Below are 25946 nucleotides of genomic sequence, written 5' to 3'. Positions count from 1 at the left end.
CCCCAGCCAGCCAGTCAGAGCCCCCAGCCAGCCAGTCAGACCCCCCAGCCAGTCAGTCAGAGCCCCCAGCCAGCCAGTCAGAGACCCCAGCCAGCCAGTCAGAGCCCCCAGCCAGTCAGTCAGAGCCCCCAGCCAGGCTAGAGATTCCCTTGTAGCGAGGAGCCAGCCTCTAGCATCCTCTGGCACTCCGAGTCAGGCTAGGAAGAGCGTGCGGAAGGAGAGGCTCACTACTTTTGAGGAGAGGATGCTTGATGCTCTTAAAGCACCTGCACCTCAACCACCACCACCACAGGAAGACGAAGATTAGCTTTTTTTTTAAAGCCTCCTCCCTTCTCTGAAATTAATTCCACCAGCCAAGCATTTAGAGCTAAAGTTTAATATACACCGCTTGTCTTATGAGGCAGAGGCTGAGATGCGGGTCACAGAAAATGTGTCACTGACAGAACCTTGTGTCCATTTTATGTAATTGGTACTATGAATGGTTGGTATAATTTTAGTTTAAACATACACAAAGGATCTGTAATGTTTGGAATGGAGGGTGTTCAATATTTAACTATTTAGGAGCATATGTTTGCTACTGCTTTTGTAACTTTCTTTAAAAGTGTTTTAAAAGTGCCACACACTGATTTTATGAAAATAACATTTAGGAACTGTTTGCTTTTTTTGTGATTGTTATGTGTGGCTCTTAAAAGAGCCTTTGGTTTTCAATGCCATAGGCTATATGACATGTTCTTGCCAGGGCACTGCACCCTCAGCATTGAAGTATGCAGTGAATGCATCCCTCACACGAATGGCTGCACACGCAGCATTGTTGCTGCCCACTTGTGTAGCCTCCTGAAGAGCAGCAGACCCCTCCTGACCAGGACTGGCTTCTGGACATCCCCTGGCACTTCTCCTGGACCTCCGGATGTAATTGTGGAGGATGCAGGTGGCCTTCACACACGCCTTTGCCGGGTTGATACCAATGACGCGCCGATACATTCTCCACTGGCTGGAGAGTATGCCAAATGCACACTCGACTGTCAACCTGGCACGGCTGAGGCGGTAGTTGAACATCCTCTTCTCCCTGGAGAGGCTCGTCCCAGGGAAGGGGCGCATGAGGTTGCTCCGCAGACGAAAGGCCTCATCACCCACGAAGACGTGTGGCAGTGGTCCACGTGGCTCTGCTCCAGGGATGATGCAGTTCTCTGGGAGGTCCAGGGTTCCATCATTCAGGGCCAAACCACATGCAGAGTTCCCCAGGGTCCCACCGTCACTGTTGCGTCCGTAGCCACCGTGATCGATGACCTGGAACATGTAGTCAGGGTCCACAACAGCAAGGAGAACGATGGAGAATGTTCCCTTGTAGTTGTGGTACAGTGACCCTGAGTTGGAAGGGGCCTGGATGACAATGTGCCTGCCATCGATGGAACCCGGGGGGGGGCTCTGCTAAGCGCGAGCCCAATTTTTGGGCCTTTATTTGAGCGCAAAATAGTTGAGCTTTATGTAAAATAAACATAGCCGTTTTACAATTGGTAAAACCTTGTCTAGTGAAGGTGATGTATTTTTGTCTCTTAATTTTTCAGCCCCACCCTTACGTTTCTTAGCCTGGTTTCCATCGTTATTTTACTCCCAGTGCTCCCGATGGCCAGTCTGCTACTGCTGGGCTGTGCCGTGGTGGTGGATTTTCAAGTCATATCATTTTAAATTCTCGTGCTGTCAGGGGGTGCTGCAGCACCCTCAGAACCCCTAGTTCCCGCGGCCATGCACCTATATTTATACCTATGTATTCCCTCGAAAAAATATCAGGAGCAGGAGGCAATTTAGCCTAATTTGGTAAGGGTTGATGATACGGGGTGTGGTCATCTATCAAAATCTAGCGAATGTTACTGTAAAAATGTATGAAGTGCTGTATAGATCATGCTACATCTAGTCAGCTTAGCTGATTTCTTGCATCATGTGTGTAAAAGCTGTATTTGATCAATATTGTGAGTAGGATTACATAAACCCAAGTCTGCACACTTGGCCATGACAACGTTATACGCGAACTACAACAGTGACCTTAGAGAACTACAACTCTGTATTCACTTGTCTAACACGCCCCTGAGCGTGGTGTAGCCTACTGTGGGAAGGCAAGCGGTGCAGAGCGTTAAAAAACGCTGTAGTGGCCATGCACAGTTATCCATCCCTGATGTAACCCTCAGCCTAACAGTGTTTCTTAAAGATGGCATTTCTTTAAAAAACAAAGATGATCCTCCTGACATAAATATTACACCAACTGGTGTGAGAGGTTATATTTCGTATTTACAGTTGACAGATTTTCTTAGTTGTTTGATGAAGTGGCCCATTTTGACACACAGAGCGAAGGCCAACCGGTGATGGTAGTGTGTGGGGTGAGGGCTGTGTCAGGTAGATGGCCTCCAGACCAAAACCACTTGAGATCAGTTCAGGAAATATTACCACAGTAATCTAGCCTGGGTGACAGCCGAATTTAGCCCCGCCCACAAAAAAATTTGGTCGGGAAGTTGGGTCTGTGGTTAGCCTGGATGCTAGCCAAATTTAGCCCGCCCACAAAAAAATGTGGTCGGGAAGTTCGGTCTGGGGTCGCTTGGTTGGGGAAAAACTATGTCCGAACAAGAGCTGTTCAGACCAATCAAATTGTCAGGGCGGGCTTTATACAATGATGGACAGATGATCAACAGTAACGTAATCAACCACATCACCAAAGAGTGCTTGGGTTGAATTCGTTTTCAACAGACATCATACTACGTTGCTCTGATTGGTTGTAGGTCTATCCAATTGAGTGAAGAGGCATTTTTTTCCGGGTTCGGTTGAAACACGCCCCATACTCACAGCCCAACGGGGCGGTATCAGACTCATATTCTGACTAGAATTATGAGTATGAAAACGTCAGGCTAACAGTAATCTGCAGCAAGAGGCATTTTAGCAGGAAATGAGTCCCCGCACAATGCAGTAAATATGGCATGACTTCAGTCAGGCTCGTAACTTAATAAAGTCGTTGGTACTAGGGGAAGATACTGGCTACCAGGGCGATGTCAGGTGGCTGAGCGGTTAGGGAGTCGGGCTAGTAATCTGAAGGTTACCGGTTCGATTCCCGACTGTGCAAAATGACGTTGTGTCCTTGGGCAAGGTACTTCACCATACTTGCCTTGGGGGGAATGTCCCTGTACTTACTGTAAGTCGCTCTGGATAAGAGCGTCTGCTAAATGACTAAGTGTAAATGTACCAGGGGAAGATACTGGCTAACTTCTACTGTTAGCAAAGTTTAATAAACACTCGACAACCAAAATGAGAAGACGTTGTTGAGACAATGGTTGTAGAAAATGTCAAAATCCACTCCGGCAATAGGTCATGTGACACACCTGATAATAATAAATGTTGGTTACAAAATAATTATATGATGGTTACGTAGGCTGCGTAGACAAGGCTTGGCGCGTTATTTTCAGTTCGCAGTGCCTTTGGTGAATCCGTTTCCGCAGATACCCTGGCGGCCTGGCCTCATGTTGATCTGCTGCTGAGCTGCTCGGCTGAGGGTTTTTTTGGTACCGAGCGGAGAGGAGATGCACACGGCACTCGTGTGAGGTAACTATAAAAAAAACCCATTTGTTTTCATTCACTCCCACAACATGGAACCGGGCAGCATTTGCAACAACATGCATATGTAGTTAGCTTCATTTGTGGGTGTTTTTGACGGAATATAGTTGTAATATTAAATCGCTTGTCTTTGTTGTTTGCTAATAAGCTAATTTCCTTTGAATCTTCTGCTAGCACGCTAGCTAGCTATGTGGAATCATGCCGACTACTGTGTAGTCAAACCAACGTTTTGACACCAACCAGCTAGCTAACTGTTGTGATAAATACATGCGTTTAAGTCGATTTTGTGGCTAATGGCTTTGTGTACATTTGAGAAATATTACTAATCCGAAGTGATGGAGCAGGAGCTTTTGAATGGAGGCACGGCTTGTAGAGCTAGCGGGGTTTACACGTTTTAGCGAGCTGGCTACTTTCAACCAGGTTCCGCTTGAATGGGTAGACTAGCTAGCTGTGTAAGTTAGCAGTATATGCTAGACAACGATACATTTGGATAGATACTATTAGTTGGTATTAAGTGTTGAAATCTTAGACGTTTGTGGTTAGCATTTGACAACCTGTATTTTGATGTTTTTAGCCACCTAGGTTTGTGTCGTGTGAGTTTAGGTTAGCTAGCTAGCAAAGTTAGCAAGTCATCCACGTGCTTGCGATTGAATGTCATTGTTATTAAGTTGGGTCCACAGAGAGAAGTCAGTATCACCAATAAATGTTATTACGAATGGTAACTGCGTGTTAGTGAACTCAATGCATGTTATTACGAATGGTAACTGCGTGTTAGTGAACTCAATGCATGTTATTACGAATGGTAACTGCGTGTTAGTGAACTCAATGCATGTTATTACGAATGGTAACTGCGTGTTAGTGAACTCAATGCATGTTATTACGAATGGTAACTGCGTGTTAGTGAACTCAATGCATGTTTAGTTTACAGTACTACTCGGAGTAGGCTACTTCCTTGTTGGGATCTATTGAAAGTGAGTGGGCGGTAGCGGTAAGGAAACCGTGAGCAGCGGCTGACGCACAGTTTGTCAGGTCTGGATGGGGTTAGGAGACGTGTAGCCAAGTCATTGGGTCGTAAGGACTGTTTCAACGAGGTTATGTCTAGTGTAGAGGGGTCCTTTCACGATACTTCAATGTGCCAACGTTGCATTTGAGAATGCAATGTCAAACTGTATATGAACATTACAATGAAGTTGTGTACGTTAGCTATCTGGCTTTCCTTCTTACAAGCTTACATGTGTACAGTCTAAGGTGACAGAAAAATCCCATCCTTTAACTGCATCAATGGCCCCTAACCCAATGCTGCACGTGGCCCCTAACCCTATGCTGTATTAAACCCCACAGTAGATGTCTACACAGGATTATAATAATGAGTTTTCTCACTGTTAAGGCTTTCAGGCAGTTTCATTTATTTAGGACTAACACATTGCAAACCCCTACACCCAGAGTTACATACCCACGTCTGGGAATGGACCGCTCCTGAACACAGCTATGGCTAGCAGACTCTGGCCGTCCCATCAAAGCACATTAAAACCCAGTAGCACGTCTCCTGAACAGCTAAGTCGCAGTTGGTAGAACTCAGATCCACAGCCAAGGGAGAGATCAGCCTATAATCTTCCCCACCTTGAGAAGGAAGGGGCCATCCATCCGTCTGCCGGGTAATGCCTTATTGATTTGGGACTGAGTGATGCTCCAGTAAGGAACAAGGCCTGTCTTCCATGGCCTGGAGATGGAACCTGAGGGGTATGGTGATGCTACCCAGGGGCTGTCTGTAGTACATGCCTTGTTTCTGTACAGTAGGCTCTTGCAGTGCAACATTAAACAATGTACGTGGTACATTTGGTACAGCTCATAAGTAGATTGTAGTAAAATACATGGTCTACCAATAGTATGATCCTGTACGTGTAAGGAATACATTCATACATAGTGTGCCGCAGCCACGTCCTCAAGGCCAAGTGGCGAGCAGGTTGGAGCATGTCACCTTGCTGTACCTTCATGGAGCACGTCACCTTGCTGTACCTTCATGGAGCACGTCACCTTGCTGTACCTTCATGGAGCACGTCACCTTGCTGTACCCTCATGGAGCACGTCACCTTGCTGTACCTTCATGGAGCACGTCACCTTGCTGTACCTTCATGGAGCACGTCACCTTGCTGTACCTTCATGGAGCACGTCACCTTGCTGTACCTTCATGGAGCACGTCACCTTGCTGTACCTTCATGGGTAAATGTAGTAAACAACCCCAGAAACTTGTATACGGCCCTTTCTGCTCATAATCTCTCTTCTTTCATGGATGAAGTTCCAGAGGTTTACCAGTGTCCCCTGTGCTGCACGTGACAGAGCTGTATAGTTGCATAATAAAGCGTTTCTTAATATCCCTCACATGATGCTTCAGTGTTGTTCCTAAAGCGTTCGGTGTAGCAGAGCGGCTGAAGGCTGCGGTGTAGCAGAGCGGCTGAAGGCTGCTGTAGACAACAAAACTACACTATTCAAAAACTAGGGCAACAATGAAGTGCAAAGTGGTCAACATTTTTGTAGACACCATTTATGAGAGTGTTATAACAGGACCTCAAATCCTTTAACCAGGATGTGGTGTAGGGTTAGGGTGCAGTATGTCGGTCCATGGATAGCTGATCCTGCACACCCCTGGTGGTAAACTCCCCAGACAGCCCACTTCCTTGTTCTCTGCTGCTCCTGGTTTCTCTTACTGAGCGCTCGTATCTCGTGATGTGTGTGTGGTGACGTATCCCATGATTCTGTCTAGATCCTTAACAGTTTTGTCCTTGTTAATTTCACTCCCACTTTTTGTTATTGCTTTCTCCCTCCCCCCCCATCTCTCTGCTGCTTTCCTCTCCCCCCCCCATCTCTCTGCTGCTTTCCTCTCCCCCCCATCTCTCTGCTGCTTTCCTCTCCCCCCCCATCTCTCTGCTGCTTTCCTCTCCCCCCCCATCTCCCTGCTGCTTTCCTCTCCCCCCCCCCATCTCTCTGCTGCTTCCCCCCCCCCCCCCCATCTCTCTGCTGCTTTCCTCTCCCCCCCCATCTCTCTGCTGCTTTCCTCTCCCCCCCCCCATCTCTCTGCTGCTTTCCTCTCCCCCCCCCATCTCTCTGCTGCTTTCCTCTCCCCCCCCCCCATCTCTCTGCTGCTTTCCTCTCCCCCCCCATCTCTCTGCTGCTTTCCTCTCCCCCCCCCCATCTCTCTGCTGCTTTCCTCTCCCCCCCCCCATCTCTCTGCTGCTTTCCTCTCCCCCCCCCCCATCTCTCTGCTGCTTTCCTCTCCCCCCCCATCTCCCTGCTGCTTTCCTCTCCCCCCCCATCTCTCTGCTGCTTTCCTCTCCCCCCCCCATCTCTCTGCTGCTTTCCTCTCCCCCCCCATCTCTCTGCTGCTTTCCTCTCCCCCCCATCTCTCTGCTGCTTTCCTCTCCCCCCCCCATCTCTCTGCTGCTTTCCTCTCCCCCCCCATCTCTCTGCTGCTTTCCTCTCCCCCCCATCTCTCTGCTGCTTTCCTCTCCCCCCCCATCTCCCTGCTGCTTTCCTCTCCCCCCCCATCTCTCTGCTGCTTTCCTCTCCCCCCCCCCATCTCTCTGCTGCTTTCCTCTCCCCCCCCCATCTCTCTGCTGCTTTCCTCTCCCCCCCATCTCTCTGCTGCTTTCCTCTCCCCCCCCCATCTCCCTGCTGCTTTCCTCTCCCCCCCCCCCATCTCCCTGCTGCTTTCCTCTCCCCCCCCATCTCCCTGCTGCTTTCCTCTCCCCCCCCCATCTCTCTGCTGCTTTCCTCTCCCCCCCCCATCTCTCTGCTGCTTTCCTCTCCCCCCCCATCTCTCTGCTGCTTTCCTCTCCCCCCCCCCATCTCTCTGCTGCTTTCCTCTCCCCCCCATCTCCCTGCTGCTTTCCTCTCCCCCCCCCATCTCTCTGCTGCTTTCCTCTCCCCCCCCATCTCCCTGCTGCTTTCCTCTCCCCCCCCATCTCCCTGCTGCTTTCCTCTCCCCCCCCCATCTCTCTGCTGCTTTCCTCTCCCCCCCCATCTCCCTGCTGCTTTCCTCTCCCCCCCCCATCTCTCTGCTGCTTTCCTCTCCCCCCCCATCTCCCTGCTGCTTTCCTCTCCCCCCCCCCATCTCTCTGCTGCTTTCCTCTCCCCCCCCCCATCTCCCTGCTGCTTTCCTCTCCCCCCCCATCTCCCTGCTGCTTTCCTCTCCCCCCCCCATCTCTCTGCTGCTTTCCTCTCCCCCCCCATCTCCCTGCTGCTTTCCTCTCCCCCCCCCATCTCTCTGCTGCTTTCCTCTCCCCCCCCCCATCTCCCTGCTGCTTTCCTCTCCCCCCCCCATCTCTCTGCTGCTTTCCTCTCCCCCCCCCCATCTCTCTGCTGCTTTCCTCTCCCCCCCCATCTCCCTGCTGCTTTCCTCTCCCCCCCCCCCATCTCCCTGCTGCTTTCCTCTCCCCCCCCCATCTCCCTGCTGCTTTCCTCTCCCCCCCCATCTCTCTGCTGCTTTCCTCTCCCCCCCCATCTCCCTGCTGCTTTCCTCTCCCCCCCCCATCTCCCTGCTGCTTTCCTCTCCCCCCCCCATCTCCCTGCTGCTTTCCTCTCCCCCCCCATCTCTCTGCTGCTTTCCTCTCCCCCCCCCATCTCCCTGCTGCTTTCCTCTCCCCCCCCCCATCTCTCTGCTGCTTTCCTCTCCCCCCCCCATCTCTCTGCTGCTTTCCTCTCCCCCCCCATCTCCCTGCTGCTTTCCTCTCCCCCCCCATCTCTCTGCTGCTTTCCTCTCCCCCCCCATCTCTCTGCTGCTTTCCTCTCCCCCCCATCTCTCTGCTGCTTTCCTCTCCCCCCCCATCTCTCTGCTGCTTTCCTCTCCCCCCCCCATCTCTCTGCTGCTTTCCTCTCCCCCCCATCTCTCTGCTGCTTTCCTCTCCCCCCCCCATCTCTCTGCTGCTTTCCTCTCCCCCCCCCCATCTCTCTGCTGCTTTCCTCTCCCCCCCCATCTCCCTGCTGCTTTCCTCTCCCCCCCCCCATCTCTCTGCTGCTTTCCTCTCCCCCCCCATCTCCCTGCTGCTTTCCTCTCCCTGCTGCTTTCCTCTCCCCCCCCCCATCTCTCTGCTGCTTTCCTCTCCCCCCCCATCTCTCTGCTGCTTTCCTCTCCCCCCCCCATCTCTCTGCTGCTTTCCTCTCCCCCCCCCATCTCTCTGCTGCTTTCCTCTCCCCCCCCATCTCTCTGCTGCTTTCCTCTCCCCCCCCCATCTCCCTGCTGCTTTCCTCTCCCCCCCCCATCTCTCTGCTGCTTTCCTCTCCCCCCCCCCCATCTCTCTGCTGCTTTCCTCTCCCCCCCCCCATCTCTCTGCTGCTTTCCTCTCCCCCCCCCCATCTCTCTGCTGCTTTCCTCTCCCCCCCCCATCTCCCTGCTGCTTTCCTCTCTCCCCCCCCCCCATCTCCCTGCTGCTTTCCTCTCCCCCCCCCCCATCTCCCTGCTGCTTTCCTCTCCCCCCCCATCTCCCTGCTGCTTTCCTCTCCCCCCCCCATCTCCCTGCTGCTTTCCTCTCCCCCCCCCATCTCCCTGCTGCGTTCCTCTCCCCCCCCATCTCTCTGCTGCTTTCCTCTCCCCCCCCATCTCCCTGCTGCTTTCCTCTCCCCCCCCATCTCTCTGCTGCTTTCCTCTCCCCCCCCCATCTCTCTGCTGCTTTCCTCTCCCCCCCCCATCTCCCTGCTGCTTTCCTCTCCCCCCCCCATCTCTCTGCTGCTTTCCTCTCCCCCCCCATCTCCCTGCTGCTTTCCTCTCCCCCCCCCATCTCCCTGCTGCTTTCCTCTCCCCCCCCATCTCTCTGCTGCTTTCCTCTCCCCCCCCCATCTCCCTGCTGCTTTCCTCTCCCCCCCCATCTCTCTGCTGCTTTCCTCTCCCCCCCCCATCTCTCTGCTGCTTTCCTCTCCCCCCCCCATCTCCCTGCTGCTTTCCTCTCCCCCCCCCCATCTCTCTGCTGCTTTCCTCTCCCCCCCCATCTCCCTGCTGCTTTCCTCTCCCCCCCCATCTCCCTGCTGCTTTCCTCTCCCCCCCCCCATCTCTCTGCTGCTTTCCTCTCCCCCCCCATCTCTCTGCTGCTTTCCTCCCCCCCCATCTCTCTGCTGCTTTCCTCCCCCCCCCCCCATCTCTCTGCTGCTTTCCTCTCCCCCCCCCATCTCCCTGCTGCTTTCCTCTCCCCCCCCATCTCCCTGCTGCTTTCCTCTCCCCCCCCATCTCTCTGCTGCTTTCCTCCCCCCCCATCTCTCTGCTGCTTTCCTCTCCCCCCCCCATCTCTCTGCTGCTTTCCCCCCCCCCCCCCATCTCTCTGCTGCTTTCCTCTCCCCCCCCCCATCTCCCTGCTGCTTTCCTCTCCCCCCCCATCTCTCTGCTGCTTTCCTCCCCCCCATCTCTCTGCTGCTTTCCTCTCCCCCCCCCATCTCTCTGCTGCTTTCCTCTCCCCCCCCATCTCTCTGCTGCTTTCCTTCTCTCTCCCACCATGTCACTCTTCCTCCCTTCATCCCTCCTTCTCCCCACTCTATCCCTCCCTCTCCTCCCACCCTACCTTCCTCTCGCCATCTCTCCCTCCATGCCCTCTCTCTCTCATCCTGCCTCCCTCTCTCCTTCCTTCCATCCCTCCCTGTCTTCCTCTCGCCAACCCACCCTCCATCCCTTCCTCTCCCCATCATCCCTCCCTCCTCCCCTGGGTATCCTGCTCTGTGGCTGTGCTCGGGAGCTTGTTGCATATCGTGCCAGGGGGTCCTGACACGTGGCCTGTCCAGACACATGTATAGACCCTAACCCTGCACCAATCAGCTGATCACACCCTAACCCTGCACCAATCAGCTGATCACACACACACACCTCCTGTAAGTGACTGGTTCAGTGGCTGATTAACTCTGATCCCAGACCCAACACCCCCACCCCTTACAGGATTCCTCACTCACCGGTCTGTCCCCTCCCTCTGCCCTCCACCCTGCACAAAGAAGTTCAGTCACCTGACCTACAGACTTCAAAACATCCAACCTGTTCCTATGTTAGCTCAGACCAGAGGGAACGAGGCGAGGATAGGATCTTGCTGCTCTGCCCTCTCTCTCATCAAACCAGGGTTCCACCAGGTAAGTTGCTCCTGCAGTCTGAAGGAATGGCATTCTGTGCCTGATCTCCATTTTTGTGTTGTTTGATGAAGTGTGTTTGAGTAACTGCTGGCTGAGGTCTGGGCTCCTCCCTACTGCCTCCCGTTCCAACTCTGACTGCATCAGCACCTGCCCCTCTATCTATCGGTCTGTCTGTCTCTCTCTCTGTCTATCTCTGTCTATCTCTGTCTCCGTGTCTCTCCCTTTCTGTCTCTCCCTCTCTGTCTCTCCCTCTCTGTCTCATTGGTGGTTGTGGTTGTTCCCACTCCCAGCGGAGGGAACACAACCCTCTCTCGTGCTCCAGGTGAAGCGTGGGCAGTCTTCTGTGTGGGTGTCAGTCTGGTCAGATAGGGCCTGTGTGTCATCATGGTGTCAGTCTGGTCAGATAGGGCCTGTGTGTCATCATGGTGTCAGTCTGGTCAGATAGGGCCTGTGTGTCATCATGGTGTCAGTCTGGTCACATAGGGCCTGTGTGTCATCATGGTGTCAGTCTGGTCAGATAGGGCCTGTGTGTCATCATGGTGTCAGTCTGGTCACATAGGGCCTGTGTGTCATCATGGTGTCAGTCTGGTCACATAGGGCCTGTGTGTCATCATGGTGTCAGTCTGGTCAGATAGGGCCTGTGTGTCATCATGGTGTCAGTCTGGTCAGATAAGGCCTGTGGCTGGAGCCTCTCCCTGGGCCTGTCTGGCCCAGACACACAGGAGACCCTCACCCTGCTGAAGGGGGAGCAGAACACAGGTGTAAAACTCCAGCTGGTCTTCGAGTTGGTGACTTGTCACTGGTGTGCTGTGAAAGTTAACTTGCTGAGCAGCCAGGCGGTCAGTAGATTAAAGGGCTGTGATGACTCTCTACCAGGAAGGGAACTGTTCACCCTGATGTTCCCACACTGCTACAAGCTGTCCTCTTCACCTCATCTCCTTCTGTCTGTGTAGGAATGCAACAGCAGACTGCACACACACACACACACACACACATGATAGGGATGAGGATGATGCTGTGTGGGGATCATATGATCAGGCTTAAGGGCCATCCTCCCCTCTCCCCCCCCCTCCTCTCCTCCCCTGTCCTCCCCTCTCCTGTCCTCCCCTATCCTCTCCTGTCCTGCCCTCTCCCCCCCTCTCTTCCCCTGTCCTCCCCTCTCCTGTCCTCCCCTCTCCTGTCCTCTCCTGTCCTCCCCTCTCCTCTCCTGTCCTCCCCTGTCCTCCCCTCTCCTGTCCTCTCCTGTCCTCCCCTCCCCTCTCCTGTCCTCTCCTGTCCTCCCCTCTCCTCTCCTGTCCTCCCCTCCCCTGTCCTCCCCTCTCCTGTCCTCTCCTGTCCTCCCCTCCCCTCTCCTGTCCTCCCCTCCCCTCTCCTGTCCTCCCCTCTCCTCTCCTGTCCTCCCCTCTCCTGTCCTCCCCTCTCCTGTCCTCTCCTGTCCTCCCCTCTCCTCTCCTGTCCTCCCCTGTCCTCCCCTCTCCTGTCCTCTCCTGTCCTCCCCTCCCCTCTCCTGTCCTCCCCTCTCCTCTCCTGTCCTCTCCTGTCCTCCCCTCTCCTCTCCTGTCCTCCCCTGTCCTCCCCTCTCCTGTCCTCTCCTGTCCTCCCCTCCCCTCTCCTGTCCTCCCCTCCCCTGTCCTGTCCTCCCCTCTCCTCTCCTGTCCTCCCCTCTCCTGTCCTCCACTCTCCTCCCCTCTCCTGTCCTCCCCTGTCCTCTCCTCCCCTCTACTGTCCTCTCCTCCCCTCTCCTCCTCTGTACTCCCCTCTACTGTCCTCTCCTCCTCTCTCCTCCCCTCTCCTCCCCTGTCATCTCCTGTCATCTCCTGTCCTCCACTCTCCTCCCCTCTCCTGTCCTCTCCTCCCCTCTCCTCTCCTCCCCTCTACTGTCCTCTCCTCCCCTCTCCTCCTCTGTACTCCCCTCTACTGTCCTCTCCTCCTCTGTCCTCCCCTGTCATCTCCTCTCCTGTCCTCCACTCTCCTCCCCTCTCCTGTCCTCCCCTGTCCTCCCCTCTACTGTCCTCTCCTCCCCTCTCCTCCTCTGTACTCCCCTCTACTGTCCTCTCCTCCTCTGTCCTCCCCTGTCATCTCCTCTCCTGTCCTCTCCTGTCCTCCTCTCTCCTCTACTCCCATGTCCAGAGAGCAGCAGACAGCAGGAGTGATTTAGGGGGCGGTGTGCCTGCCTCCCCCTCACCAGGAATGTGCTGCCTGTGTCTCAGATCACGCTCTTACGGGTCCCTGCAGATTAGCAGCTTATATCAGACCTCAGAAACCTGCATCTTATATCAGACATCAGAAACAGCCCAGGAGCCAGCAGACTGTAAACTAATTGTAGGGGATGAGCAGTGCTAATTAGGTAAAATGTCATCTCCCACTACAAGGTCCTAGGGTCACACCAACTTAAACTTGAATAGTTGTTGATCACCGCTCAGATCAGAATGATACTCTAAACCTTCTGAGCTGCAGGTGTGGGGACATGGAGGACGGCAGCTTCACTAACACCTGCATGTTTCTCTTACAGCGCTAGGGGGTGTTTCTCAAGAAAGACAAGCCCCTAACCCATAATAATCAGGACTGGGGGTCAAGAAGGTTCAGTAGAATTACGGTAGGCTATACTAAGGTTTCTGAAGTCATCTTAAGTTTCTAAAAAATTGCCTTGTCATGGCTCAATTAAATATAATAGACATGTCTAACTTTCATAGGATGAACTCTGTCAACTTGTGGTTGCAGTAGGTCCTCTTATATAAGCCCTAAGCAGTGCCTAAACACACTCACCCCTGAGCAGTGCCTAAACACACTCACCCCTGAGCAGTGCCTCTAAACACACTCACCCCTGAGCAGTGCCTCTAAACACACTCACCCCTGAGCAGTGCCTCTAAACACACTCACCCCTGAGCAGTGCCTCTAAACACACTCACCCCTGAGCAGTGCCTCTAAACACACTCACCCCTGAGCAGTGCCTAAACACACTCACCCCTGAGCAGTGCCTAAACACACTCACCCCTGAGCAGTGCCTCTAAACACACTCACCCCTGAGCAGTGCCTCTAAACACACTCACCCCTGAGCAGTGCCTCTAAACACACTCACCCCTGAGCAGTGCCTCTAAACACACTCACCCCTGAGCAGTGCCTCTAAACACACTCACCCCTGAGCAGTGCCTAAACACACTCACCCCTGAGCAGTGCCTAAACACACTCACCCCTGAGCAGTGCCTAAACACACTCACCCCTGAGCAGTGCCTAAACACACTCACCCCTGAGCAGTGCCTAAACACACTCACCCCTGAGCAGTGCCTCTAAACACACTCACCCCTGAGCAGTGCCTAAACACACTCACCCCTGAGCAGTGCCTAAACACACTCACCCCTGAGCAGTGCCTAAACACACTCACCCCTGAGCAGTGCCTAAACACACTCACCCCTGAGCAGTGCCTAAACACACTCACCCCTGAGCAGTGCCTAAACACACTCACCCCTGAGCAGTGCCTAAACACACTCACCCCTGAGCAGTGCCTAAACACACTCACCCCTGAGCAGTGCCTAAACACACTCACCCCTGAGCAGTGCCTAAACACACTCACCCCTGAGCAGTGCCTAAACACACTCACCCCTGAGCAGTGCCTAAACACACTCACCCCTGAGCAGTGCCTAAACACACTCACCCCTGAGCAGTGCCTAAACACACTCACCCCTGAGCAGTGCCTAAACACACTCACCCCTGAGCAGTGCCTAAACACACTCACCCCTGAGCAGTGCCTAAACACACTCACCCCTGAGCAGTGCCTAAACACACTCACCCCTGAGCAGTGCCTAAACACACTCACCCCTGAGCAGTGCCTAAACACACTCACCCCTGAGCAGTGCCTAAACACACTCACCCCTGAGCAGTGCCTCTAAACACACTCACCCCTGAGCAGTGCCTCTAAACACACTCACCCCTGAGCAGTGCCTCTAAACACACTCACCCCTGAGCAGTGCCTCTAAACACACTCACCCCTGAGCAGTGCCTAAACACACTCACCCCTGAGCAGTGCCTAAACACACTCACCCCTGAGCAGTGCCTAAACACACTCACCCCTGAGCAGTGCCTAAACACACTCACCCCTGAGCAGTGCCTAAACACACTCACCCCTGAGCAGTGCCTAAACACACTCACCCCTGAGCAGTGCCTAAACACACTCACCCCTGAGGCTCCCCTGGGCAAAGCTCTCCATGCTTGTTCTCTGTTTGGGTGTTTGTTTGTGGGAATGTGTCTGTGTGGTAGGGATGTGTGTCTGTGTGTGTGTGTGTACCCCAAAAGTGTATGAGAGCCAACTATAAACAGTGAATCGATCTTTTCATTCACAGTTGAGTTGAAGAAGGGAACCCTTTGATATGGTGAGTCACACCTGATTCCCTCCTAGCTACATCCTCCTCCTGCCACACACTGTGACAGGATGACACACAGTCACACACACAACGAGCATGGGTTGTAGCAACATTGTCCCGCTTAAATCCGTAAAAACCTTATGTAGGTGACACACCCTACCACCCTGAACACGGATCATATTGCAACAGTCCGCTTGCTTACAAAAGTGAATTCCTATTTGATGTGCAATGGAAAACCACCAACATTCAACCCAAAACCAGGAAAAAGGTTAGTCACCGTACAACTTGAAGTACAAGATTGTGGTCTGTACGATCTCAGTATTCTGGGTGAACTAAGATCTTCATCGTTGATACCTGACCTCACAAGACTTGTACTTCTGTAAGTAAGTTAAGGTGAACCAGCTGATGTTACGCACAAGACAACATGCTCCTGGATGCCTCCCACATATCTTAAAGAATCCACTCAAGAGAGATGACCACTCGCATATCTTTCTGAATAAAAACCAGAGTTATTTTCCAAATGTTATTTCCTAAACAAAGAGTGTATTGTGTCGGGGGCGTGCTCTTCTGTAGCTTCCGGTGTTTCCCTGTCCTATCTGTACTGCGTATCATAGGTCACCCACGCCTCATGTTTATAAACAGTGTGTTGTCGGCAGCCCGTGAAGCAGGCTTGTAATCACGTTAATGTTTGCAACAGAGAGTCTTAACTGTTGTGACACACTTCTTCATCTAATTCAATTTCACCCTCTACTCGGAGCAGGAAGATACGGTGGTGAGTACCTTCACTCCTCTACTCCACTACCTGGGCTCATTGAACAAGACCTACAGCACGCTCCAGTGGACACCAGTGTCCCTTTGATTAGTCCAGATGGGATCTGTGGTAGTTTATTGTAGCAGCTCAAGGTGTTTCAGCCCAGTAAAGGAGAGCAGGGCTGTCACAGGGGCAGTGTGGAAGAGCAGGGCTGTCACAGGGGCAGTGTGGAAGAGCAGGGCTGTCACAGGGGCAGTGTGGAAGAGCAGGGCTGTCACAGGGGCAGTGTGGAAGAGCAGGGCTGTCACAGGGGCAGTGTGGAAGAGCAGGGCTGTCACAGGGGCAGTGTGGAAGAGCAGGGCTGTCACAGGGGCAGTGTGGAAGAGCAGGGCTGTCACAGGGGCAGTGTGGAAGAGCAGGGCTGTCACAGGGGCAGTGTGGAAGAGCAGGGCTGTCACAGGGGCAGTGTGGAAGAGCAGGGCTGTCACAGGGGCAGTGTGGAAGAGCAGGGCTGTCACAGGGGCAGTGTGGAAGAGCAGGGCTGTCACAGGGGCAGTGTGGAAGAGCAGGGCTGTCACAGGGGCAGTGTGGAAGAGCAGTGGCAAGGTCTGGGAGACCAGATCAATTTGTCTTTGGTAGCGAGGGCTCCAGCTTTGCCATACTGGCTGAGAGCTAAAACACCTGCAGCGTTAACTCACGTGTTCTCACCTTGGTTAGTGCTCCAGCCTCCCTGCTGATTGGCTGGAGATAAGGAAGTCCTGTGTGATGGTTAGTTACTGGCGGGCTGGGCTGTCTACAACATGCTGCAGTACTGGGGGGTCTCCGAGGTGCTCCAGGTTTTCATAGCAGGTTTAACACTGTGCAGAGGGTAGTTTGTTTGTCTTTAAGGAGTATTCTGTTGTGTGTTTAGCTTGTTTGTTCTACTGCTGTACACTGCAATGCAGATAATTCAACAATGTGTCCAAATGATATTTGGTGTAGGTCAGCTGTATAATTGGAAACAACCAACATGGCCATGATCTAGTACAGGGTCCCAAACCGTTTTATGGCTAGGGAGAAGTCCAATGTCAGGTCCCATTCCTGTCACAGCCAGTCTTAAAGACTGATGCAAATGTTCATCAGTGAGTCTTGGTCGTGCTGCCAAAGTGTGGCCATCTTCATTGCATGATTTTTTATGTTTGGGTATGTCTCGTTAGGGAGGGCAGCATAGAATTCAATGAGACTGTTTGGCTTAAATTCATCTTTCAGAACTTCACAGTTCTGTAACTCAGCCAACTCAAACTGATAAGAAGGCATGGCTTTGTCAATGTTGGCAGCAAAGGGGGTCTGAAAAAGGCATATTTCTTTAGCTTGGACATGTAACTCATGGAATCGCACATCAAATCGCACAGACAAACTCTAACAAATAATCACTTGTCAACCCTTGGTTTAATACCCTGCATTCTGAATCAACTTTTCTTGGCCATTTTGTTGTCTCTTTGAATTTTCTTGCTGGCTCGCGTGCACCTGCTCGATCACGATGGAACGTTATGTTGAATTCTGTTGGTGGGTGAATCTAACAAATAATTTGTTTATGTTAATAATTATAGTTAATAACTAAGGGACAATTTAATAGGTAATAACTAAGAGAATTTTTTGTTTGAAAGCCAACCTTCATTATCAAATACAGATGTGATTAAAACATATAGGCCTATTTAGAAAACAAAATTGTCAATTTTATGTCTGGCATTGTTCAGAGGGCCGGTCCAAATGTGTGGGCGGGGCATGTTCGGCCTGCGGGGCGTAGTTTGGGGACCCATGATCTAGTATATAATGGACTGTAACTGGACTCTGAAATAACTTGTCCATGAAGCCGCCTGGCCAGTAAGGTGCCAGAGGTCAGTGATTTGACAGTGTGTGGATTGTTTGGTGTATTTGGTTTGTTTTAGTTGAAGTAATGTGAAGTAACCACATTTGAAGTGAATGTGGAGCCCATAGCTTTTCCAGTGTGACAGCAGTAATGGGTCTGGGCTAGGCTCTCTTCTGAGCTACACCAGCGCTGGCACCAAATACTTGAGATGCCATGTGTCTGTGCCACTCTGCAGTTGTGGCTCTTGAATGACTTCTAGACACTCTGGCCATCAGGAGTTTCTGAGTCTGAGCTCCGTGTGAATGCTGGAAACCACCTCCCTCCACTGACAGGAGCAGAGCTCATTAGGGTGTGTGTGGTAGGAGTGTGTTGTTAATGATTGTCCTCTCATGTTGTCCTGCTAACCCTTACATCCTTACAGTAACTGCAGCTAGTCATAACCCCCCCCTCAGGCAACTCAAGAGACCATATGAGGGTCATTTGACAGTAATGATTTTGCAGCTTCTGGCTTGTTGGCAAGAACAAAACAAGCAATTTCTCTCTCACAGACACTCCCCCTCTGCTCTGTGGGGATCTTAGTGTTCTCAGGCTGCACAAGATAAAAGGCTGTTTTCCTGACTTTGTTTTAATCAGCTTGAAGTGAGTTATTAGGAGACAGGTGGGTAGTTGTTACAGTGAGCGGGAACTGAACAGGGTTTCTGTGTGTGTGCTCCTCAGGGTTCCCAGAGTGAGGAGACCATGCGTGTCCACACACACACCAAGCTGTGTTTCCTGTGCGTGCTCACCTTCCTGTTCCACCATGGCAGCCACTGCCACGGTGACGGCCATCACCACCACGACCATCGCCACGGCGACCACAGCGAGCATAGCGACCACGAGGGCCACGGTCATGCCCACAGCGACCTGCAGCTGAACCCAGCCCCCAGGACCCCCCCGGCCGGCAGGACCCCCCCGGCCGGCCGGACCCCCCCGGCCGGCAGCACGCTGGAGGAGGAGCAGCGCTTCTACATCGCTCAGTTGTTTCGACGCTACGGCCAGCGGGACCGGCTGGACTTTGGGGGCTTCCAGAGCCTGCTGCTCAGCCTGGGTCTGGGGGAGGTAAAGCTGGTGGGGCTGGAGCACGAGGAGCTGGGCCACGACCACGTGGCTCACCTGGACCTGCTGGAGGTGCAGGAGGGGCTGCACCACCACACTCCCACCCGGGAGAGCCACCATGGCCACGGCAGGGCCAGCAAGCACCCCCACCCCGAGCACCACCCCACACACTCCTCCACCTCCTCCCCCTGCCACCCCCCTCCAGGCCGGCCACACCCCACTGCTCACAGAGGCCCCTCCCACGACCTCCACACTGGGGAGGACACTGACCATAAACATGACCATGACCACGATCATAACCACGACCATGACCACGATCATAACCACGACCACGATCATGACCATGACCACGACCATGATCACGACCATGATCACGATCATAACCACGACCATGATCACGACCATGACCACGACCACGATCATAACCACGAGCACCGGCATGACCAGGCTAAAGAGCACAAAACTGACATGGACAAACTGTCTCTGAACCAGGAAGAGCTCAGCTCCAAAACCCTGCCTCAGGAACACCACGCCCCTCGACCACCTCCTCCCCCTCACACACAGGGGGGAGCAGACCCCCCCCCCAGTCACCCGGAGCAGCCAGCAGCCTCCTCAGAGCCCCCCCAGCCGGGAACTGCCCCCCCGACCAACAGGCCCAGGAGATCCAGGAAACCCAGCAGAGGAAACAGGAATCAGCAGAGAACATCAACACCATCACCTCTCACAACCACCCCCGAACAGAATAACCACAGTGGTCAAGACCATGACCATCACCATGGACACCGGCACGACAGCGGTTACGGACATGGACCCAGTCATCCCAATAAGAAGAAGCGTGAGGCGCCGGGCGAGGCGCCCAGCCCCACGAGGGCATCGCCTGCTCTGCCAGAGCACCCAGCCGGGGCTGCTCACCAGCATGAGGAGGTAGGCTAACAGTCAAAATCCTGACAAAATACACTTGATAGCTCTTGTGTAACTGTAAAGCTCCTGAATTTAGGTCAGGAGGGGTCCAAGCTACATTTGAACCTCAGTCTACAGTTATTCTACAGCCAGTGTTATTGTCCACTGTTGATTCCTTCTGAAGTGACCCCTTGCTCTCCCCCTCCTCTCTTCCCCCCCCTCCTTTCCTCTCTTCCCCCCTACTCTCCTCTCCTCTCCCCCTCCTCTCTTCCCCCCTCCTTTCCTCTCTCCCTCCTCTCTTCTCCCCCTCCTCTCTTCTCCCCCTCCTCTCTTCTCCCCCTCCTCTATTCTCCCCCTCCTCTCTTCTCCCTTCCTCTATTCTCCCCCTCCTCTCTTCTCCCTTCCTCTCTTCTCCCTTCCTCTCTTCTCCCTTCCTCTCTTCTCCCCCTCCTCTCTTCTCCCCTTCCTCTCTTCTCCCCTCCTCTCTTCTCCCCTTCCTCTCTTCTCCCCTCCTCTCTTCTCCCCCTCCTCTCTTCTCCCCCTCCTCTCCCCTCCTCTCTTCTCCCCCTCCTCTCTTCTCCCCCTCCTCTCCCCTCCTCTCTTCTCCCTTCCTCTCTTCTCCCCCTCCTCTCTTCTCCCCCTCCTCTGTTCTCCCCCTCCTCTCTGCTCCCCCTACTCTCTTCCCCCTCCTCTCTTCCCCCTCTCTTCTCCCCCTCCTCTCTTCTCCCCTCCTCTCCTCTCTTCTCCACTCCACTCCACTCCCCCTCCTCTCTTCCTCTCTTCTCCCCTCCTCTCCACTCCACTCCCCCTCCTCTCTTCTCCCCTCCTCTATTCTCCCCCTCCTCTATTCTCCACCTCTTCTCCCCCTCCTCTATTCTCCACCTCTTCTCCCCCTCCTCTCTTCTCCCCCTCCTCTCTCCCTCCCAAGTGTCTTAACCTGACCCAGCTCCTCAGCTACTATGGCCTGAGCTCTGAGTCGCTCATCTCGCCTGCTCAGTTCACCTACCTGTGCCCAGCCCTGCTCTACCAGATCGACAGCCGGGTGTGCATCCGCCACTACCACCAGGTGGAGGTGGAGCAGGCCGCGCTGGAGCCCGCCAGCTCCGGTAAGCCCCGCCCACCTGTCGCCGCTAGCAACACTCAGGTCTGTCTGTACAGTGGACCCACCCCATGTTGACTAAACCCAACTGCATCCTAAACTGAAGTCCAAACATACCTGGAGGCAAGACACAGTGACAGCAGAAACTGTATTTACTACTTGAACAGTAGAAAGACTGACTGTGAACCTCTTGGACGAAACATCCTGTAGTCGTCAGGCACCAGAAGGGAACTTAAATAAAACTGTTCTGTCAACATTGTGTAAGTGGCTAGTCTAGTTCTGATGGGAATCCTTTAGTTGCACAGTAGGATGTTTTGGTGAAATGTGAATGTCTTTTTTGGAACTGACATCACATTTACATTATAGTTTACACTCATGCTAACAGAGCTGTCAAAGTACATGTCCCTAGAAAAATCCAAACCTAAACTGGAACCAAGAACTCTGCGTTTGACTTGCATGTCCAGGTGGCTATAAACACACTTAATGCTAGAGGGGACTCTAATGAGTAAACCAGACCAAGTCTGGTATATGTGGGACCCTCTTTGTCAGAGTTATGGGTGAACAAAGGTAGACGGGCAAAAAAACTGGAAACAAATGATCCCAGCATCAAATGATTCTTACTGCACGTTGAGGGGACTGGTATGAGTAACCAGACCACGGTTGGTGCATGTGGGGCCTTCCTAGTCAGAGTTATGGGGTGGATAAAGGTGGAAGGTTATGACTAGCTGCAGTCACTGTCAGGATTATGGTTAACAGGACAAGACAACATGAGAGGACCATCATCAACCCCACACTCCTACCACACACATACACACACCTTCCAATCAACGCTGCTCTGGGGGGGGGCAGCTGCTCTGGGGGGGGGGGGGGGGGCAGCTGCTCTGGGGGGGGCAGCTGCTCTGGGGGGGGGGGCAGCTGCTCTGGGGGGGGGGGCAGCTGCTCTGGGGGGGCAGCTGCTCTGGGGGGGCAGCTGCTCTGGGGGGGGGGGGGCAGCTGCTCTGGGGGGGGGCAGCTGCTCTGGGGGGGGGGGCAGCTGCTCTGGGGGGGGGGCAGCTGCTCTGGGGGGGGCAGCTGCTCTGGGGGGGGGCAGCTGCTCTGGGGGGGGGGGGGGCAGCTGCTCTGGGGGGGGGGGCAGCTGCTCTGGGGGGGGCAGGGGATTGGAGAAAGGAGAAACCCTAGTTCCATTCTTCTACAGAAGCAATGAAGGGTTACAGGTTTTGGCTCATTGATAGGCTCATTTGGGTAAGTTCTGTGGACCTTTATAAGACTGTCCTCTGAAAGAACCACTTGTTACGAGACAGGTTAGAGGTTCTTTTTAACGACGTGTGGTATGTCAACAGTCCAGATCTCCTTCAATAATAGGTTTAACAGAGTTGCTCATTAACATGTTTCCCCTGTCGGGGGTGAAACAGGCTGCTGCAAAGCCTGGCTTAACAGACTTGCTCCCAAAGCTAACAGCTAAATGTGTGTGTAATTAGCGCTTCAGCACCCAGCTTGGCCTCCTTCATTCAGATTTCTTCCAGGACAGACTCCAGCCTCCTGTGTTTTGAAAGGGCTGTGTTTGTGTAAAGAGGGTTCCGTGTTGGGGGAGAGTTTTCCGTCCAGCTGCTTAATGTTTCAGGATCTGCTCCCCCTGGAAGCAGTGTTAACCTGCTGGATACTTGCTCTTGATGAGGGGAAACCACCCGAGACAAGTTAGTTGATTACAAGTGTCTTAGTTACTGCAATGGGATTCATCTGCAAGTTGGATAGAATCAATTACAAGTCCCAAACCCTTCTCATTCAATGCCAGTTTTCTAACCTGTACACTGGTACAATGTTTTCTTCACTGTTGGTATTTACCTTACTGTGAAGATTGAAGTTTCAACCCCCACTGACCCTTTTGAATAGAAGCGCCGCAATCACACACACAAGAGCTCCCAGCTGGAAAATGCCTGAGAGGGGAGGATGTGTCTGTGGTGATGGTGGTCTAACCCTAACCCTTCACTGTAGGACAGGTCGTCTCATGGCTTAGATGTGTCTGTGGTCTGGCTTCACTGTAGGACAGGTCGTCTCATGGCTTAGATGTGTCTGTGGTCTGGCTTCAATGTAGGACAGGTCGTCTCATGGCTTAGATGTGTCTGTGGTCTGGCTTCACTGTAGGACAGGTCATCTCATGGCTTAGATGTGTCCGTGGTCTGGCTTCACTGTAGGACAGGTCGTCTCATGGCTTATAGGAATTTAGAACCAAGACGAGCTACGTACAGTGCTACTATTTGTCATGCCATTCCAGCCTAGGCAAAGCAATCTCCTTCAGGACTGTAATCTAACGATAGTTTCTGCAGCAGAATATATCATGCCCCAGAGCCCTGGTGAGTCAGTGGTCTGTAAGATGAAGAGGAGAGAAGTTCAGCGCTGGCAGACCGGCGTCACTAGAGGACACACTTGGACACACATGTTGTGTGACATTGAATTTCACACAACATTAAACAGCTGTCCTCTCTCGGGCACTAGTGTAGAAAAGATTTCTTCTCTAGTTTACCACCTCCAGACACCGTTGAGCTGATGCTTGTGTGATGAGGCTTGGAGGTTGATGTGTCAAGCAGTTGCTGTGAGGAGGAGGACTTGAGGATGAACGTGGCTAATGGTGAACTAAACGGCCTTGCAGTGAGCCTTCTGCTGGAGTCAACATAATACAATCTTGTCTGTCAGTTTCAGATCACAATCTCAACTAGAGGGTACAATTTCTGGGGAAATTGTAGGGTGTGCTTGCTTGCGTCGGTTTCACAGGGGTCCGTTTTTGAATGACATTTTTACAACTGATATTTCTGTATATTTTATATAAAAATGCATACTTATTATTTATAAAGATGACATAGATTTAAAAGCTTTTTTTTTTTTGCTGCTCATTTACAACTGAAAATACGAGTGAAGTGTAGAATGAAATAGATGTCTTCTCATTTCCCCTGCAAGAGGCAGCCTCATCATTGAATCAAAACGAATAAATTTGGCAGACCGGTGTAAAAATGTACCTAATCTCTATGACTTAAACGTCATTTTAAGTTTTTCCCTTCTCATGATATTTTCAGGCATTTAGCCTACTCATTGCATTCATTCATTAATAAAGAACCCCCTTTGAAGATTATTCTACGACGTTACCCGGCAGTAGAAGATGGAATCGCGATTCAAACAGTACCATCCGCTAACTGAAAATATGCCCCCCAAAACGTAAATAAGCTTGACATTTATTTAGTGGAAAATCGCTCATTCATAAAAAGCTCACTGGTAGCAATTATTGTCAGTAACAACGCAAAATGCGATATAGCCCTGTGTGGAGAAGCTGCCCCGGTAAATTGTACTACTACGGTACAGTACTAGACTACTGCTGTGTTCGTCTAGGTAGCGATTGCGTTGGTTGAATTGGATATAACGTTCCGTTGTACGGTTTAGGCTGAAATTAATTATTTTCATGAACAGATTGACAACGTTTAGGCTGTGGCAATGAAGTTCAGATTAGTAGTTAGATAGACTTTTGATTTAAGTAAGGGGAGTGCTGAACATGTTCTGTCGCCGTTTGACTTCCTAAACAGCTGTGTACTGTAGATGTTTTTGTAGTGTGTCTCGCGTAAGCTACAGCGTTGCAGTGATACACTGGTTTGAAACCACAGGTAATGGTAATTTCACCAACAAATCGTTTACTAATGTCAGAATAAATCCTACAACGAAAATGTATATGTGAGGAATGTTTATTTTAACGATTGAAAACAGATACATCATAGACCACTGTAGTATGTGTTGCCCGGGCAACACAGGCTAATGTCATGATGCTAATACTTCAATGAAATAGTAGACTACTGTTTCCGAAAGTAGATGTACTTCCTTAATAATATTAGCTTATATTGTACATTACACATCACAATTGTGTGTCATATCACAAAGTAAAATGAGTAAATAGTTATCACCCTGGCCTCTTTGCTTGTGGCGTTTCTGCAGCTGCCTTGCAGTAAAGCTATAGTTAGCCTAGCTATCCCCCAAGTTAACAGATGCGAAACGAATGTTCTGCCAAAGGTAGTCACGCGTGTTTTCGTGACGTTAGTAACGTCAGTGACTGTGGCTAGCAAATTAGCCACCGTTAGCTTCACTTTTCGCCACAAAAACTTAACTTCAGCCTAAACCATGCAACGGAACGTAAATAAAAATACAAGCAACTCAATCGCTACCAAGACGAAACTTTTGACACCTAGGTTGTCTATGTAGGCCAAATATTGACAAAGATTTAGGGGGGCAAAAATAAATAATAATAAATGTATATGAGAGAACAAAGGTTGTGCTCTCGCCGAAGGCTTGAGCACACCCAATTATTTTGGTTGAGGATGCAGTGCTCCAAAGCTGATGTAATAAACCAATCTAAGCCTCATCTGGTGTTTTGAGGCCTTTCAGGATACCGTGTATTTCAGTCTGCTGATGTGGGAGTGAAATAAATCTGTACTCGCTACAGCCCGACTTCTACAAAGGGAAGGGCCCGCTCCAAATCTTCAATGTAGTCAGACCAAAGTTACCTTTGATCTGTTTAGCAGTGATATTCAGCTGCCACAGGAGATAGGTTCATTAACCGCAGTTACAAATTCACTGCAGAATAGTGTGGTGAATAAGCATGTGAGATGGGCTGTACTGTACTAAGCATGTCCTGTACTGAGCATGTGTGTACGAAGCATGTCCTGTACTGAGCATGTGTATACAAAGCATGTCCTGTACTGAGCATGTGTGTACTGAGCATGTACTGTACTGAGCATGTGTGTACTGAGCATGTACTGTACTGAGCATGTGTGTACTGAGCATGTACTGTACTGAGCATGTGTGTACTGAGCATGTGTGTACTGAGCATGTGTGTACTGAGCATGTACTGTACTGAGCATGTACTGTACTGAGCATGTCCTGTACTGAGCATGTGTGTACTGAGCATGTGTGTACTGAGCATGTGTGTACTGAGCAGGGTCTCGTCTCTCCTCAGTGTGGATCTGGGTGTGGGGCTTCGTGTCCATCTCCATCATCAGCCTGCTGTCCCTGCTGGGGGTAGTGCTGGTGCCCATCCTCAACCAGGCCTGCTTCAAGTTCCTGCTCACCTTCCTGGTGGCCCTGGCTGTGGGGACACTGAGTGGAGACGCCCTGCTGCATCTGCTGCCCCACGTAAGGACAGCACACTCTCACACAACACTGCATCTGCTG

General features: G+C 52.1%; 1 protein-coding gene across 3 annotated transcripts in view; it reads left to right on the top strand.

Moving 5' to 3' along the window:
• The first annotated feature begins 3434 nt into the window (after positions 1–3434).
• Positions 3435–25946, top strand: part of slc39a10 (solute carrier family 39 member 10) — a 28491-nt gene continuing 5979 nt past the window's right edge. The window contains exons 1-4 of one of the 3 annotated variants that reach the window (XM_062456296.1): positions 3435–3582; positions 18365–19666; positions 20571–20748; positions 25732–25907. In XM_062456296.1, the coding sequence (XP_062312280.1) occupies positions 18386–19666; positions 20571–20748; positions 25732–25907 (1635 nt within the window). In that variant the 5' untranslated portion in view covers positions 3435–3582; positions 18365–18385. Of the gene's footprint in view, positions 3583–10136; positions 10690–15613; positions 15820–18364; positions 19667–20570; positions 20749–25731; positions 25908–25946 lie in introns of those variants that run through there. The other 2 variants (XM_062456295.1, XM_062456297.1) reach the window with 2 other exon arrangements.

Source organism: Osmerus eperlanus, chromosome 3, assembly GCF_963692335.1.
Source record: "Osmerus eperlanus chromosome 3, fOsmEpe2.1, whole genome shotgun sequence".
NCBI lineage: Eukaryota > Metazoa > Chordata > Actinopteri > Osmeriformes > Osmeridae > Osmerus > Osmerus eperlanus.
This window is presented reverse-complemented; position numbering and strand designations above follow the sequence as displayed.